Here is an 18,752-nt window from a genome sequence, read left to right on the forward strand (position 1 = left end):
GTAAGTCGGAAAATGTTTCCAACTTAAAAACTCTTTGCTAAGCTAGTTTCAACTCGGCAAAGTAAGTTAGAGGGTGTTTTCAACTTTGAAAATATTTCCAAGCTTGTTTTTGCTTGGCAAAGTATGTTGGAGGATGTTTCCAAGTTTGAGAATCTTTGCCGAGCTGGTTTTTGCTTGGCGAAGTAAGTTGGAGGATGTTTCCAACTTCAAAACTCTTTGTCGAGTTGGGTTTTGCTCTGCAAAGTAAGTTGGTGGTTTTTTCCAACTTTGAAAATCTTTGTTGAGCTAGTTTTTGCTGGCGAAGTAAGTTAGAGGTCTTTTCCAACTTTGAAAGGCTCTGTCGAGTTGGATTTTGATCGGCGAAGTAAGTTGGAGGTTTTTCCCAAATTTGAAAACCTTTACCTAACTGGTTTTGCTCAACGTAGTAATGTAAAAGTTTAATTCAACTTAAGGGCTATTTGTCAAGCTGATTTTGCTCGGCAAGGAAGTGAGTTATGTTCTATTTCGTTCGTTAGAAAGCAAATAAGTCAATGGTGTGGCAATATTTGCAAAATATTGAGACTTCCATTCATGTTCAAAAGGTTACAAAATGAAGGGCCTTCTACCCCGTTACATCATTTCCTCTTCAACACTACTTTCAGTGTTTCCACTAGGTTGATTTTCCTTAGTGCTATCCTTACTATCACCTTCTTCTTTGCCATTCGATGCCCGAGTTTTGAATACCCCATTAGTATAGGCTTCCATGTAGTCTGGCAAGAAATAGGTGGGAGGAGTGGTGAATACGTCGGTGTCGAGGCCATGGCCAAGTTTTTCGTAAGCTGCCTTTTAGCCAAATTGAAAGAAGACATCCTTTGTGGCATCAACTTGTTTGCTATAGGTCTCCTTAGCCTCATGAAAGCCTTTATTTTTCAGCAGCTTTGAGTACAACATCCGTAGTAAGCTCTTGTGCGGCTGCTTCTTCATTCAGTTTCTTCAGCTTAGCCAGAGCTCTATCCCTCACCTTTTCAACAATGGCAAGTTGACCAAAAATTTGTGCATTGTTAGCATTGGCTATCTCCAGTGAAGCCTGCGATCGCCTACCTCAGTTTCGATGACAGCAGCATAGTTGGTGTTGTCCTTCAGACTTTGCTTTGCTTTAACCAGCCACTCCATAGTGACATGGGATTTTTGGATGGCCTATAATAAATGCAAAAATTAGCAATCAAAATTGAGCAAAAAATTAGCAATTAAAACTGAGTAGAAAACTAAAAGAATGCTCAATTGAAGAATTACCTTGGCTATGGACTTGATCGTGAATTTGATAAGCTACGTATCAAGATAATGGTTGCACTTCTTCATGTCAGCAGTCATGAGGAAGGCTTTTGAAAAATTGTATCCAAGCAAATGCTCATTGTCCTCAGCAATGGAGTCCGCAGTTATGATAATTTTGCCCCGGTGGGTCAATGATGGTTTCCAAGCTGGGGCAGGAATGGCCTGCTCGACCGGTTGCTTGGTGCTTAGCTCGGTAGTTAATTCCATAGATGGATCAAAGGCGCGCGCCCTCTTTGAAGCATGGTGGGATTTCATGATAACCTGGGGAAGCCAAGACTAGCACAATTCTAGTAGTTTGCTATGTGATTTGAGCTGGTGGAGTGGTGGAAGTGATTGCTTTATCTTTGGAGGAAGTGATTATCCAGTTTTTTATACCTCTACGTTTGGCCATGTCTTTTTCATCAACCAAGCGGATCAAGGGGATTTCTGGTAGAGTTGGGTCTGGAGAAGGAGAGGGTTCAGAAAAAAAAATCAAAACTTTACTCTTAAGCGGTGTAGAGTACCGGTAGTTTGGTTCATAGTTAAGGAGTATGTAGCAGTCGCATTGTTTGTATTTCAGCACGAACCTGATTGCATCTTCATTGGGGAAAGATTAATTCAACTTGAGGTGGTTGAGGTCTACAAAATATCACACATGTTAGTTCAATGGAATGATGAGAGAAAAGTAGAAGCGATCGAGCTATTCATATTACTTGTTGAACCTTTCTTATAATTTATGTATCAACTGGGCACATTGGCCATTTCATAATTGTCAGATACCTAGAGAAATTCATCGTCATGTCCTTGTCCAGACTACTTGTTACCAGGCATTCGCGGTTCTTTTAAGTACCAACGCCACTCATCGTCAGTTCAGCGAAGGGTGTATTAGTGGAATATCTCGGCAAGACCAAGGTTTAGATTTAATCAACAATTGAGCTCCGCTAATACATTTATTATTTTGCATCTGTTAGTGGAGACTTGTGTGGGGCAAAGTCTAGTTTGCCTTAGCAATTTACATATCAAGGGTTGCACATGGAAGTGGAGCCCCCTTTACAATAGATATCACGGTGAAGGGACAAACACCTTCTTGGTCCTAGGGAAGGGTTCCCTCTTTAGCCAACTCGATATGAACATCAACTGGTATGTTGTAGTCTTCACGAAACTCATTTATTGCTCTAGGAGAAACCACTTTGAAAAGGTACTGGCCTACTAAGCTCCGTCCAATTTAATAACTTAAAATAGAGCTGATTACGTGCTTTTTGCTCAGCTGCATAATGTCGTCTAGCTGTGTGTGGTGTCTGCTCGATCTTTGAGAGTCACACAGTGTGTTGGTGTTCCTAGTCAAGCCTAGTATTCTGTACGGTGAAAGTAATGATCTATCACTTTTTCAGGTTGATCAATGGTGTGAGTTGGGTTTTTAGCTCAGTCAAACAAGTGAGTTGGTTTTTAGCTCAGTTCGATTCGTGATATTACTTCCACTCAGTTATAAGTGAAAAGCCTAGTAGTTTACCCTGGTCTGTAGTCCTAAAGTTGAAATTTAGCTTGGTTGGTTTATGGGGCACATAGGTCCTTATGGTTAGTCAGAAACATAGAGTTTGCTTTATCGGTTTACGTTTTGATATCAAAATCAAGGTTTTTGCCCAATTTTTCCCAAATTTTTTAGTGTACATATATCTTAATCTGGGTTATGTGGATTAGAAAGGATAGATTAAGGGTTGTTTTGCCCTCATAATGGTTTAAACTTTCATTTTATCCAGTTTCTATTTGTTATTTGGGTTCCAAGCAGAGTTTAGTATGAGATTTGGAAGTTAAAGCTCAAGAATATTAAGAACTTCAGAAATATGGAACTATAATTTGAAGAAATTACAAAAAATCACTGTTGAACACAGGGATTTGGTTTCTAATTGGTAGAAATGCTCTAACAATGGTGACGATTTGAATGCTGTGTAAAAAATACCCAATTCTTGGTTTGAAAAACAAGAAAACGGTGAAGAACTCTGGCTTTAGGGTTTGTCGTTGGGAAGAAGATGAATAGTAAGGGATTTGGGTTATATGTATTGCTTGTATATATAGAGGAGCCAAAAAGGCGCAATGATTCAAATTTTTGGAAAAAGTACATGACGACTGTAATAGGTGCATGGAACCAGTATCGGTGTGCCACATGTCTTAAACAGGACTTGGTGTCAGAGCTCATATGAAGCACCAATTGGTTTCACCAGATGGTTGTTTAGACTAAGCTGGATTTTCGCCTAGTTGAATAGTGTTAGACTTATTTATTTTGATGATTTAATTGATTCTGTTTTTGATTTATTTGGAAGAGAAAAATATATTGAAATCTTATGTTATATACCATTATATTTTCTTTCCTAATCATATTTTTGGAGTGTAAAAATATGCTTAATCAGGTGTTAATTTTAGCCCAAAACAGAGTCCAAAACAACACCTAAACAGCCTAACACAGCAGCAACCGAAGCAGTCCAGCCCAAAGGGGGGCTGGACGTCCTGGTGGACATCTGGCCGGACATCTAGCTGGACGACCGACCAACGGTTCTTGGCCCAGCTTTGCTCCAGTTCAATTTTGCTGCTCATCGGCTATTAAACCAACAATATCCTCGACAATTGTGGAAGTCATCCTTGACGATCGAAACCCCATTGGACATCCACGAGGACAATCTGACAGACCTCCCTCAAGAACAAAATTGCATTTTGGACATCCAGGTGGACGACCACTCTGTACTTCAATGACTCTTTTTCTAATATAGTTGTCATCAATCAGACCCATCCTTCAACTTCTTCAAGATCTAATCATTTATGGGGAATGCAAATTAGAGTAGAGTAGATTTAACCAAAATCTTATTCAATCTTTTCAACACATGCAACAAACAATGTTCGATGATCTTCTCTTTGATAAAAGGCAAAGCTTCTACTGAACAAAAAAATAAAAATAAAATACAAGCAACAACACAAGCAAGAAAACATTCTCTGATCAATTATCACTCTCATCTTTCTCTATTATCTAAAGTGTTCTTCATATGATTTTTGTTTTCCCTTCATAAATTTCAGTGATTTTTAGCTTTAAGCATATATACCTGTGAGAGTTTTATTTTCCCTGATATAAACTTAGAGCTTCAATCTTTGTAATATTTCTTCAGAGAGTTTCATTTCAAGCATTTTGTGAAAGCAAAACCTATCATTCAAAGATTGTAAGAGTGCGGTACACTCAGGTTTCTTGACTCTTTAAGTGTGATTGAGAATCAGCTAAAGAGGGCAAGGTTTTAGACTTGGTATAGTCTTTGTAAAATATGTGGAGGATTGCTTTATTTGTGAAATTGTTGCTAGCACCCAGTGAAGCTTGAGGAGTGGATGTAGGCTTTGTTAAAGTTGAACCACTCTAAATCTGTTTGTCTCTTCTTCCTTAATCTCTTTACTTAACTATTATAACTATTTACCGTGTTTTCATACTTCATTGTTAAATTTCTTCGTTAAGCATTGTCATCAACAGATATTGATCTACTACTTGGAATTACTTATCTGTTGTCCAAGTTATAATTTTGATTGGGGTATTATTATTTTTATTTATAAAAAACCTAATTCACCCCCCTTCTAAGGTTGTCTTTTGGGTAACAAACAGAGTAATCGCAATTATCCCGAAGCAGACGGAATTAAAGGGGCAAATTGAGAAGTAGACATCGCCAAACTGGGCAATCATTTTCGCATGTTTGGCTAAGCAAAATTAGTCTAGATGGCTTGTTAGAGCGCTGAGCTAAGTCAATGCGAGGTGAAAAGGCACGCCGAGCTAGGTTAGCTCAGCATAGTGCTTGTTTTTAGAAGCAACTACGGATGTGCATGGGTCAATTTGGTTTGGGTTTACCCTTAATCCACCAGTCAAATCGACTCAATCGGGTTACCAAAAAATTCAACCATTATTGATTGATTTATGGTTTGAAATCGATCGAGTCAAATCACTCAGTTTCACAGTTTGGTTGGTCGATTTCGAATCTCTATTAGAGGAGGAAGATAGAGGAAAAAATTGACAAAAAAAATGAGATTTGAATTTTAAATATCAAAATCTTAAAACTCATACAAAGATAAAGATTTGCGAGAGAGATAGTGAGAAGAAAAAATGATGAAAAAGGGGAGACAAAAGATTCACCATACAACTGTCGTTGCACATTGTTGTCTCCAACTCCTACCGTCATCGTCATCTCCAACTTCTTGTCATTAGAGAACCAATATCAAAAGGATTTTTGAAGAATCAAGCAAATAAAACTTATGCTTTTAGCCAATAAAGGACAAGGAAAAGAGAAGATTGAAGAATTGAATTGAAGGAAAGAGATTGAGGAGAGGTTTAGGGTTTCACTGGTCATGATTTGGGGTTTCAATCATTTAGAGAAAAAAACGAAGAAAAGGCAATAAGAGAAAACAAGAGAGAGAATAGATGATTGAATTGATTCTTGGAAATAAAAATTAAAGAAACAGGAAATTTATGAGAGGTTTCAATAAAGGAGATAAGGCGTTTCTGAGGGGAATAGATAAGGGAGAAGAGGGGTTTCTAGGAAGAAAATGAGGAAAAGAGGGGTGGGTTTCTAGGAAGAAGAGAGGTTTCTATCTAGGGGAGAGGTGAAAAGTAACATTGATTAGAGAGAGAGAGAGAGAGAGAGAGAGAGAGTTGAGAGAAAACTCTCTGGAAATAAGGAGTCTTTCTTGGAATATTGTTATATTCTGTAACTTTCTATTTTTTTTATTTGTATATACTTAGTTGGGTCGGTTTCGACGGGTGGTTGAAATAAAAAATTAGTGCTGACTGTGAATCTGAAATATTGCTGTGCATGGAACCACTACTGATCATTCCTTAATTCGAAATCAATCGCTGACTATCGAGTTCGGACAGGTCAGCTGGTGGGTCAGATTCTATTGTTTGATGCACATCCCTTGAAGCAGTAAGGTTCAGTTGATTGCACGTTAGGTAAGTGACTGGGATGGTGATTTGCTCGGTTGTCGGTCTAGGAGTTGTGCTATTTCACCTTCTTTAGTGATGAGGGTGTTAAAGGATGGAATTATCCTTTAGGAAGATGATTCCTGATAGGATTCTACGATGAGGAATTAGAATCCTAATAGGATTCTGCCAAGTAAAAATTATAAAAACTCATAGATAACCTAAAATGAGGTAACACAATTCTATTCACAAGATTCAATAGAGCTTTTTTCAATATTGATCTTAAGTATTGACTTAAGCATCAGAGGGGTTTTCTGGCACACATCCATTGGTAAGCTCATGTGTTCTTGTAATTTCAGGCCATACGACATCGTTTGGAGGAGCGCCAGCTTGATTACTAGGATTATACAAGCAACGATTATTTCGTACTCGTACAAATATAATGAATTACTTAAAAGATTTTTGCACTAGAGGTAGTTTGATAATCTAATTGATAATCAAAATTTATATTACTTAAGGGTAAATTGCAAATATACTCCCTGAGATTTATTTAAAATACAAATTGCTTCCCTTGTTAGAATTTCAATTTTTTTTTCAACTCTATTAAATGAGATTTTTAACTCCTAAATAATGGGTTTTGTTTTATAGATTTGTCTTTTTATTATTGTCAAACGTTAGTAAGAGTGATTCAAACAATTTGATTATATTGATTAGAACAGTATAAGTTTCTGTAAATAACTTATAACATTGCAAATATAATAACATAATTTAAAGGACAAATTGGAAATTTAAACTAAAGAGAAAAACAAATTCAACCAATCATTGCTAGACATATTGACATGTGGAATTCATAATAATTTAAATACTTTAAAATTTGAGAAAAAAATGATTGATAGTTTCAATCTCAAAGGCGTAATAATGTTTTGCTCATATAATAGTATAGATTAATATTAATATATTAGTTTTATTGAGTTTATATCAATTTATCAATGATATGTATCATATGATTTTCAAAACATTAGTACTCAAATTAAGTCACCATAACATTTTTTATGGTAGAAATAATTTGCAATTTTCTTAAATTCAATAAAATTTAGTTATGAGAAACAAAATATTGCAACGAAAAAAGAATGAAAATAATTATTTGGTTTACTAATCAATGAGGTAGAGGTCATGTATATATAATATGTTCATGATACAATTTAGGAAACAATACACACAAAGTAAGATTCCTATAATCAAAATAATTCCTATTCTAATTTCCATATTCAAACATAATATCTTGATTTCTATGTTCAACACTCATCCTCAAGCTGGTTTGAAGATATTCAACAAATGTAGCTTGTCAATGGAAGACTGGGGCAAAGTTGGTCCCATAGATTTTTTGAACATCTCTGCCAACTGTTGAGAAAAAGAGACAAACGATGGACGCACATTGGTAGTCCGAACCTTTCCTCGAATGAAATGTATGTCAACCTCGATATGCTAGGTATGCTCATGATGTACATAATCAGAGGATAACATAATGGTAGATTTGTTGTCGCAAAATAAAGAGGAAGGAACAGTCTCCTCAAAACCCAACTCTGCCCGAATAGAGCGGATCCAAAGAATCTCACGTGTCCCATGTGCCATAGCCCAATACTCAGCCTCTGCAGAAGACCTAGAAATCACTGCTTGCTTTTTTAATTTTCCATGAGATAAGATGATCACCATAAAAAGTACAGAAGCTAGAAGTGGAACTCCGATCAGTCCTAGATCCTGCATAGTCTGCATCGGTGAAACAGGAGAGCCCAGATTGGAGACCAACGGTAAAGAATAATACCAAGCCAGGAGAATTTTTTAAATACCTCAAAATATGATGAACCCTATCAAGGTGCTCATTATGAGGTGCATGCATGAACTAACTCACAACACTAACTGCAAATAGGTCTAATGTTGGTCAAATAAATGAGGCATCCAACAAGACGGTGATACATGCTTGGGTCATCCAGTAATTTAACAAACTCTGATATGAGTTTGACATTAGGATCTAGTATCCTGAAGCAAGTCAAGGTTTCTTCTTTTGAAATAAGGAGATGCCCTCTCTTGAGCAAGCCACCTCAATTCCCAAAAAATATTTGAGACATCCCAAATCCTTAATATCAAAATTTTGGCCCAAGTCCTTCCTTACTTGACCAATGTCGATAGAGTCATCACATGTGAGAATAATATCATCTACATAAACTAACAGGACTATGCACTAACCTGCAGAATTCCAATGAATGAAACAAGTGTGATCGGAGTGGCATTGAACAAAGCACATAGATATAATAACAGAACTGAAATGACCAAACCATGCTCGTGGAGATTGTTTCAGACCATACAAGGATTTGCGTAACCGACACACTTTTTCTGAATACTCCCCCTCAACCCAAAAATCAGGTGGAGGAGCCATGTAAACTGTCTCAAGAAGATCGTCATGGAGAAATGCATTCTTGACATCAAGCAAATGAAGATGCCAGGAATGAGATGCTGCAAGGGAGATAAGGAGATGTACAAAAGTAAGCTTGGTGATAGGGGCAAAAGTGGCACCAAAATCCTTGCTAGGAATCTGTGTGAAACTTTTGGCCACCAAGCGGGCTTTGTAATGGTCAACTGAGCCATCAACAAGGTACTTTATAGTAAACACCCATTTGCAACCAACTGTGCTTTGCCCAGGAGGTAAAGGTACAAGATCCCAAGTGTGATTCTGTTCTAAGGTCACCATCTCAGTCTGCATAGCCGCTACCCATTTGGGATTTTGAAAGGCCTCAGATACAGAACGATGAATGGACTCTGACTCAAGCTTGCCAAGAAAAGAATGGTAAGAAGAGGAAACCTTGTCATAGGAAAGATACTGGGAAATAGGATGATAAGTACTACTCAAATAACTCAAACGATTTGGAGGATGTCTATCTCAACGTGGGTTATAATGAGGAGGTGGAGGAGAAGCTAAAGTAGAAGAGTTACCTGACTCAGAGATCGGAAGAAGAAAGGGGGACAAAGTACGTAGGTAACGGGAGTATACTTGCAATGGAGGAGGAGACAAAAGGTTGAGAAGGAGGAAGGGGGATAACTTCATTCTCAACTTCGTCCAAAATGGTCACCAGGGTAACAGTGGAAGTAATAAGAGGAGAAGCATGTAAAGAAGGGTTAGTACCAAAGAAAGAAAGATCCTCACAAAATGTAACATCCAAAGTGTGGTGAAAGTGACGAGACACAGGGTCATAACACCTATACCCTTTAGGCATGGAAGAATACCCTAAGAAGATACAACGAATAGATTTGTCATCTAACTTTGTGCGAGTAGGACTCTAATTTTGAAAAAAACAAGTACACCCAAAGATACGAGGTGAGAGTGGAAACATAGTGGTGGTGGGCATAAGGGTATGAAACGGAGTGAGTCTATACAACACACGACTAAGGGTCCTATAAATGAGGTAAACAGCAATAAGGACAACCATATGCCAATAAGACTTGGGAACACCCATATCTCAAAGAAGACACCATACAACAGACATAATATGACGATTTTTGCGTTTATTAACACCATTTTGTTCAGGGGTCTAAGGACATGTAAGTTGTTGAATACCGGTTTGTTTAAAATGGGAACGAAATGGATTAGAAATATATTCCCCACCATTATGAGAACAGATAGTCCTAACAACTGCATGAAAATGAGTTTTAACCGTCTATAAAAATTAGACAAAAATGGGAAAGACGTCAGACTTACGACGAATTAGATAAACCCAAGTGCACCTAGTGTGATCATCAATAAAAGTCACATAATATCTTTGACCAGAAAAAAGCAGTGACAAGGGAAAGGTCCTAGACATCAGAATGTATAAGATAAAAAGCACTCAGAGCACAAGTCATAAGGGGGATATAGCTAGCACGGGTATACTTAGACAACTCATAAACCACACAATGAGTTCTTGTACCACGAGGGTGAGAGGAACATTGCCTCAACTCAAGACGAAGTTTGAAGCAATGAGCCTTAACATGACCAAAAAAAAAAAAAAAAACCTAGTTGGAACAGGCTTAATGGATATATTAGCAAAGGATGGATCAATCATGGTGGAAGAAGAGAGGCTAAGAAACACACAAAGATAATAACACAGTCCAAGAAAAAATAAGAAGCCAGAAAAAAACTCAATGGCTTATCTAAATAGATGTTACTGAATAAACCCCGTAGCCCAAAAGAATAAAAGGACAGACAAAGGGGCTTAATATATCAATCCAATCACCCCAAGAAAGGGAGAAAAAAAAAAAGCCACAGACCACCTAAAAAGACAGTCAAAGTACGTAAGACCAGAACAAAGTCTGGTTGGTAGCAACTAGAGCCTCGGTAAGGATATAGAAGGCCTACTGAGGTGAAGATAAGGAAGGAGAGGGGCTGCAAAGGCTGGGTTGAGGCTAGGCTGAGGCTGTTGGAGGGAGAAAAGGAGTTGGAAAGGGTTGTCAGAGGCTAGAGAGGAGAAAAAAGGTAGTTGGTGGTGATGGGTGATTGAGAGAGATGACTAGGAAGGCTCTAATACCAAAAAGAATTAAACAGATTATTTGCCTAACCAATCAATGAGGTAGAGGCCATGTATATATAATATATTCATGATACAATTTAAGAAATAATATACACAAGGTAAGATTTCTATAATTAAAATAATTCCTATTCTAATTTCCATATTTAAACATAATATTTTGATTTTTATATTCAACAACGAATGTTAATGTTAAAAAAAACCTAACAATATTTAAATAATAATAATAATATTCTGTGTGCATAAAAAATTGACAAATAAATTTCAAGAAATTAATTAATGTAGTTAGATCAGACTGTGAAGATGTTATCATACCTGGCTATGATGGAGAAGACAAAAGTGGCAACAGGAATGAGGTTGAGAAAGTTTGTAGCGTATGTCGCTGTAGTGTCTCTTAACCCATAGTAAAATAACCCCATAGCCATTTTTATCCTGCATCATGTACATTAACACATACAAAAAATGAAGAGCTAATGCTTTGTTTATTTCAGCAAAAAATATTTATTTATAGGAAACACGTTTTCATATTTTTAGCAATAACCTTAAAACCAAGATACTGATATTAGCATTAGTGGTGATATTTGATGAAAGGGTTAATCAAGAACTAGAGAGAGAGAGGAGAGAGATATTAGAGAGAAATTCTCAATTCAATTCAATATATCCAAGTCAGTTACAAATGATGTGATACTCATCTATTTATATGATACACTATCTAACACTTGTTATGCACACGACACTACATCATACTCCCTCTCTTAAGAAAAGACATGTCCTCAAGTGAAGACAACAAAATAAAACCAATACTAGACATGAAAGACACAAAAAACCAAAGTACAAGATGACAACTTTTCAAGGAACTAGTCTACAAAGATAGAGGCATCATGAATGGAAGAGGCATCCGGAAAGTAGGGTACAAGGTGTTGGACGTTAAAGGTGTTAGAGAAGCCTAAATGAGGTGGTATATTGACTTTATAAGCATTGTCGTTGATCTTGCTCAACACCTCACAAGGTCCCACATTCTTGTCACTCAACTTAGTGTAGGTTCCATGGGGTATCTCTCTTTGCTCAATGCCACCCACACAAGATTCCCTACTTCAAACACCACTCTTCGTCTATGCACATCACCGGCCACCTTATACCTCACATTAGACCTTTCAATTTGGGCCCTCACTTGAGAATGAATGCTTTTCATAAATGTGGCCATTTCCTCCGCCTTAACGCTTCCTCTCCGTGAGAGTGGCAAAGGTACCAAATCAACCACACTTGAAGGCCTTGTCCCATAAACTACTTCAAATGGAGAAGTATTTATGGTGTGGTTGATAGATGAATTGTAAGCAAATTCAACCAAAGGAAGGATGTCATCCTAACTGTTGGGGTGATCCTCCACAAGGCACCGTAACAAGTTGCCAAGGCTACGGTTCACGACCTCCATTTGACTGTCAGTTTGCGGTTGGAATGTAGTACTAAAATTTAAGTCCGTGCCAATTTTCCTCCACAAAGTTCTCCAAAAGTGAGCAAGGAACTTAGCATCTCTATCGGACACAATAGAAGTAGGCACCCCATATAACTTGTAGACTTCTTTGAAGAAAAGATTAGCAATGTTTATAGCATCGATGGTCTTCTTACAAGGTATGAAATGTACCATCTTAGAGAAACGATCCGCCACTACCATGATAGAATCACTCCGCCTTTGAGTAGGAGGGAGGCCCAACACAAAGTTCATACTAATGCACCGCTAAGGAGCATCCAGCATCAGTAAAGGTAGATATAGCCCCGCATTAATGGCAGTCCCCTTGTTTCTTTGACAAATTTGACAACACTTCACATGACTTTACACATCCTTGGTCATGCCCGGCCAATAATAAACATCTTGAAGCAACCCAAGGGTCTTGTCCTTATCAAAATGCTCCATCTTATGATGCTCAACCAACAAATGTGCCCTCAAGGAACAACTAGGAACACACAGCTTAAGGCCATGGAAGAGGAATCCATCCCTTATCATGTAACTTGGATAAGCCATCCCATCCCCTCTTTGCAAAGCATCAAAGATCTTGGAAAAGTAAGGATCACTTGCATAGAATGTGCGAAATTCATCAAAACCCACAACTTCATTTTTCATTTCAATCAAGAGAGTCATTCGCCTACTCAACCCATCAGTCACCTTATTAAGAACCGCCGATTTATGGCACAAAGAGAATGTGACTTGTTGCAAGTAGGCCACCCATTTGGCATGGCACTTGTTAAGTTGGGATTGACTATTGATGTACTTGAGAGCTTCATGATCAGTGTTGAACACAAACTCTTTGTATGCAAGATAGTAGCTCCAATGCTTGATGGCTTGGATAATGGCATAAAATTCCAAGTCATAAGTGGAATACTTGAGCTCAGCCCCATTTAACTTTTCACTAAAGAATGCAATGAGCCATCCTTCTTGGCTAAGAATGCCTCCAATACCCAATCCCGATGCATCACAATCAAGTTCAAAGGTCATGTCAAAATCCGATAATGCCAAAATTGGAGCCTCGGTAAGCAGCTTCTTCAAAAGATGGAAGCTATCGGCGGTTTCCTTGCTCCACTCAAAAGGTTTAAGCTTGAGAATGTTGGTCAAAGGGGCAGCGATGGTACTAAAGTTGCGGATAAATTGCTAATAGAAAGTGGCCAAACCATGAAAACTCTGTACTTCTTGGATACTAGAAGGAATGGGCCATTCCACAATTTCTTTGACCTTCTCCACATCCATAAGCACCCCACGAGAAGACACAACATATCCCAAGAAGATGACTTGGTCCACGGCAAAGGTGCACTTCTTAGTGTTGCCAAAGAACTTGTCTTGCCTCAAAAGCTCAAAGACTTGCTGAAGCTGGCACAAATGCTCTTCCAAACTTCGGCTATAGATTAAGATATCATCAAAGTAGACCACGACACACACTTTCAAAAGTGGTTGCAACATTTGTGTCATCACTCTCATAAAAGTACTCGGAGCATTGGTAAGCCCAAATGGCATCACAAGCCACTCAAATAGGCCATGAGGCGTTTTAAAGGCCGTTTTCCACTCATCATCGGGCTTGATGCGGATTTGATGATAGCCACTTCTAAGATCAATCTTAGAAAACACCTTTGATCAGGCAAGGCAATCCAACATATCATCCAATCTTGGAATTGAAAAGCGGTACTTGATTATTGATTGCACAGCTATCCATACACATACACCAAGAGCCATCTTTCTTAGGTGTCAAGAGTGCCAGAACACCACAAGGGCTAAGGCTAGGCCAGATATACCCTTTAACCAAAAGTACTTTTACTTGCCGTTACAACTCCTCTTTTCCTTTGGAGACATACGATAGGCCAGTTTGTTTGGAAGCACAGACCCGGGTACCAAATCAATACGATGTTGAATGTCCTGTATAGGAGGCAAATCGGGAGGAAGTTCTTGGGGAAAGGCATCAGAATGCTCTTCTAAAAGAGTAGCCACCTCAACCTTTTGTGTAGAAGCACCCGTGTGTACAACCAGAACCAACACCAATACAATCCCAAAATCCCGACTCTTTTCCATAAACTCCTTGGAAGCAAGCAACGTAGTGGCACTAGTAGATGATTTGGAAACATCCTTGGAAGTAACCTTTTCCTTCATGGAAAGCAAGGTAAACCGGATATCATTCTTGACAACGGTGTAGGTGTTCCATTTGCTATCATGCAAAGATTGCCGATCATATTGCCAAGGTCACCCAAGTAGAATGTGACAAGAATCCATAGTCACTATATCACACCATGCCTCATCAAAGTAATTTTTCCAGATAGAAAATGAAACCAAGCACCGTTTGCTAACCTTGATCTCATTGCCTTTCTTGAACCAAGATAGAGAATAAGGATGGGGATGTTCCTCCACCGGAAGATTAAGGTTGTCCACCATTTCTTGAGAAACTACATTCTTACAACTTCCACTATCAATGATCATATTACAAACACGGCCACCAATGTTACAAGTGGAATAAAAGATATTGGTACGCAACCAATCTTCTTAGCTCTCTAGTTTTGGTGAGAGAAGAGTCTTCTTCAAAATAAGAGTAAGACCCTCTTCTTCATCACTATCTCCACCAATTGTCACATTACCTGAAAGATCAAAGATTGGAGCATCTTTAAAGTCACCATGCTTCTCAACGTCTTCAATGAGAAGTGCCTTGTTCCAGTTATTACCCATTTTCTTGCGGCAACCAGAAATCTATGCCCTGGTTCACCACATCGAAAGCATTTGAATGTCCCACCTTGTGGTGTATGTTGGTTTTCGGAAGCACCATTAAAGCGAGGAGCTTGAGAGGAGGAAGCACTCTTATCCACAAACTTGGAATAAGGATTAACTTTGGCAAAGCTAGGAATGGAAGGACCAGGTCTAAAACCACCTCGGAACCCTCCTTGGGAATATTGTCCTATTTGGGAAGCACGACGACTTTGTTGCTTCTCCACGGCGAAGGCCCGATTAGAAGCTTCGGAAACACTATATAATGTGTGCAAGGCAAGAACATCTTGGATGGAAGATTTCAAGCCGCTCACATAGCGGGCCACCCGTTGCTCCTCACTTTCACTTTCACTTTCACTTAAGTCAACCTGTGCAATGAGTTGATATGAGGCTTTCATGTAGTCATTCACACTAGCATCTTGCTTGAGAACGTGAAGGCGTTGATAAACACTTTAGAGGTAGTTGAATGGTAGAAAATGGCCCATTAACTTCTTTTTCATTTTCTCCCAATCATGGATTTTTTCATTTCCACATCGGTGACGGTTGAGTTGAAGTTGTTCCCACCAAGCGGAAGCTCTCCCCTGCATCCGAATAGCCACAAGTTTAACTTTCTTTTCAACGGAGACCTCTCCATAGTCAAAGATCCGCTCAATGGTGTTGAGCCAATCGATGAACTCATTGGGATTGAGGCTTCCATGAAATTTGGGAAGTTCAATCTTAATATTGTTCTCCCATTTGTGTTCCATCCTACCCACATCCGTTCGACGCCATCGTAGGGCCCAAAAGATATTACCAAAAGAATGATGAGTACCACCTTCGGTTTCATCTGAACTATCACTACCCTCGGTACGAGGTAGGAGACGTTGCACCGTCTCGGTTAACGCGGCAATTCGCTGTCTCATCTCGACCATCTCATTTCTTGGATACGGAATCCCATTACCCCTAACATGATCACCCAAATCCGGGACATAAGCCCTACCACAGCCACCCCAACGACCTCAACCTCGATTAGCCATAACAACAACCCAATATGTTCCCAAAATAGTCCAGATATACAAATTTTGGATAGCTCAATGCCAAACCCAATTCACATATTAGTATAACTCAGTGTAACTATCAACTCACAGCAATGTGAAGTCTCAAATATTCAAGAATCAACAAGACTATAATATCAAGAATTGATTCAAACAGTAACCCAATCTGTATACGGAATTTGAATAGCCCAAGAATTGAAACAAAAATTGAAAATACCTGTGTAGAACCAGAGTACAGAATTACAGATTAAGAATTGAAAAGCATCCCAGTTGCAAGCCACAATGAGCCTTGAATCCAAGAAGTCGCACTGTGGCACTAGATTGAATCACGAAATCGACTGTATCGATGTCAAATCGAAATCGATCTGCCCACCAAGGTTCTTGAGACGACTCCCAGCGAAGAACCCAGGCGAAGATTCAATTAGTGAACTTGAATCGAAAGTTCCAGCGCTGGATCGACAGTGAATCAGCGAAGCCAAATTCATAGTCGAACCCACAACTCAAATCACAATGGTGAATTGTGATGATGGATTGAAATCTGGACTGGATATCGATTTCAGATTTTGAATGAACTCAGGCTCTACGACCGAGAGCCAACTCCAATTACAATTCCATTTGAAGCAAAAATGAACCAGTTTCAAAATCGCCAATCAAATTAGGGCTTCAATTTGATCTATAATGATGATCCCACCAAATTGAGGTTTCGAAGATCAGGCTAGTTTTGAGGTAATGGTCTGTGATAATCAGTAGGTTAGGATCTAAATCTTGATGCTCTGATACCAAAATGATGAAAGGGTTAATCAAGAACTAGAGAGAGAGGAACTTAGAGAGAGATCTAAGAGAGAAATTCTCAATTCAATTCAATATATCCAAGTTAGTTACAAATGATGTGATACTCATCTATTTATAGGATACACTGTTTAACACATGCTATGCACATGACACTACATCAATATTAACTTGTGAGATAAACTTAAAGCTTGCCAAGGTATAATTGCCCACATACTATACTACCAATCATAGAGGCAGAGATTTCGACTATCCACTGTGGCCTTACTATAATTCTTGAGAAAAGCTGGATGGATATGGAAATTGAACTGGACTGCACCGAGGCAATCTAGCTAATTCAAAATGAAGTTCAACAGAACTGCTATTTCAAAGCACTCATTGAAGATGCCAAATTTCTACTTGGACAAACAAATTGTGTTCTTAAGCATATCCATCGCGAGACTAACAGATGAGAGGATGCCTTAGCAAAAACCCATCTGAAGCACTTAGGCCCCTCCTTGTAGCAGATATGGTGGGAACTGTGTATGAGAGGATATAGTCTCTCTTGATTGTTTATTTCTTTGTTGTAAAACTCTGTTTATTTCAATTCCAAAGCAACAATATATATACGCGGACAAATATATATATGCATGACTAGATATATAATTTTTATGCATAAATTACAAAATGAGAGGTTCAATCCATGTTAACTTGTGAGATAAACAAATCAAACAATATACTCGAACATTTTTATGCATAAACGTAAACTTTTAGTCAAAACAAGGAAGACAAATGTTATGTATTAGCTTCAAAAAGGCATACAATATACTCGATTATTTGAGAAAAAGGCCAAATCCGTCTCCATCCCCTATTTCAAACCACCTCTCTGTCTCTCTTGCCTCCCAGAAAATGATGCTGAGCAGAATAGTTCAACTTGTGACCCACTGTGATGGAACCTTTCCAAGAATATGGACCTTCCAAACTATTGGTTTGTAAAGAGATGTAATTGTATCAAATGTTAAAGAATTTTAACACACCCACATCCAAAATGTACTAGGTCACACCAAATTGTTCTGGCTCTTTCAGTAGCCAATCATGTTATGGAATAGATACGTATAATGTCACTGGACCACAAGGGTTTCGATTGTTACTGCTCTCAAAAATTAGTTGAATTTTACATATACGTGTGCATGAATGGAGCCACAAACATTCGAGTGAAGTCTCTTCCATTCGAAATTTCAAACATTTTACTCTTAGCTGAAATGAAAGTCCTCCAAATTTTCCAAGTTCATTTTTAAAAAATAAAACATTAACCAACCAAATCTTTATTGAAACTAAAGAAATTGTTCAAACTTCTTGTACCAATTTAAATGTAATACAAAAGTTTAATGAAACACAAATCATATTTAGAAGAAAATTTAGAACAATTTTTATTTTTTTAGTAATTTGTTAAAACTTTAAGTATATAGTATAATTTTGTCAATTTGTTATGAATGTCTTATTGTGACATATGGTCATCATCTGCTGAATTCTATATAAGCCCAAAAAAAAAAAAAAAAAAAAAAGTTGTGGAAAATAGAAAAAAATTATTTGATAATTTAAAAGAAAAAAATTAAAAGAACTCATTATTTTCATATCATTGTATCTTTTCCATAACCAAGGTTTTGGATTGGAGGGTATTGTTCGGACCCGTGGGATCCACCACGGGTCTTATTTTGATAATTCGAACCGTTCATTTTGTCGAACACTTTGTATATTTCATCCATGCAAAAAATTAGGTCTATCCATAACTATAACTTGTTTAATTTATTGCGTTTGTCATCAAAAAAAAATATATGATTTATTTTTAAAAATATAATTGTCGTTTATTTTTTTTTCTTTTTTGTGTGAAAAACACGGTAAATTAAATATGTTACGATTGTCAGATGACCTAA

General features: G+C 38.0%; 1 protein-coding gene across 3 annotated transcripts in view; it reads right to left on the bottom strand.

Annotated features, from left to right (window-relative positions):
- LOC114266185 (WAT1-related protein At3g30340-like) overlaps positions 1-18,752 on the bottom strand; it is a 64,077-nt gene that overhangs the window by 17,061 nt on the left and 28,264 nt on the right. For all 3 annotated transcript variants that reach the window (XM_082885354.1, XM_082885349.1, XM_082885357.1), the window contains exon 3: positions 11,098-11,214. In XM_082885354.1, coding sequence (XP_082741480.1) covers positions 11,098-11,214 — 117 coding nt within the window. The remainder of the gene's footprint in view (positions 1-11,097; positions 11,215-18,752) is intronic.

Source organism: Camellia sinensis, chromosome 1 (genome assembly GCF_055761805.1).
Source record: "Camellia sinensis isolate YWXY chromosome 1, ASM5576180v1, whole genome shotgun sequence".
NCBI classification, from domain to species: Eukaryota; Viridiplantae; Streptophyta; class Magnoliopsida; order Ericales; family Theaceae; genus Camellia; species Camellia sinensis.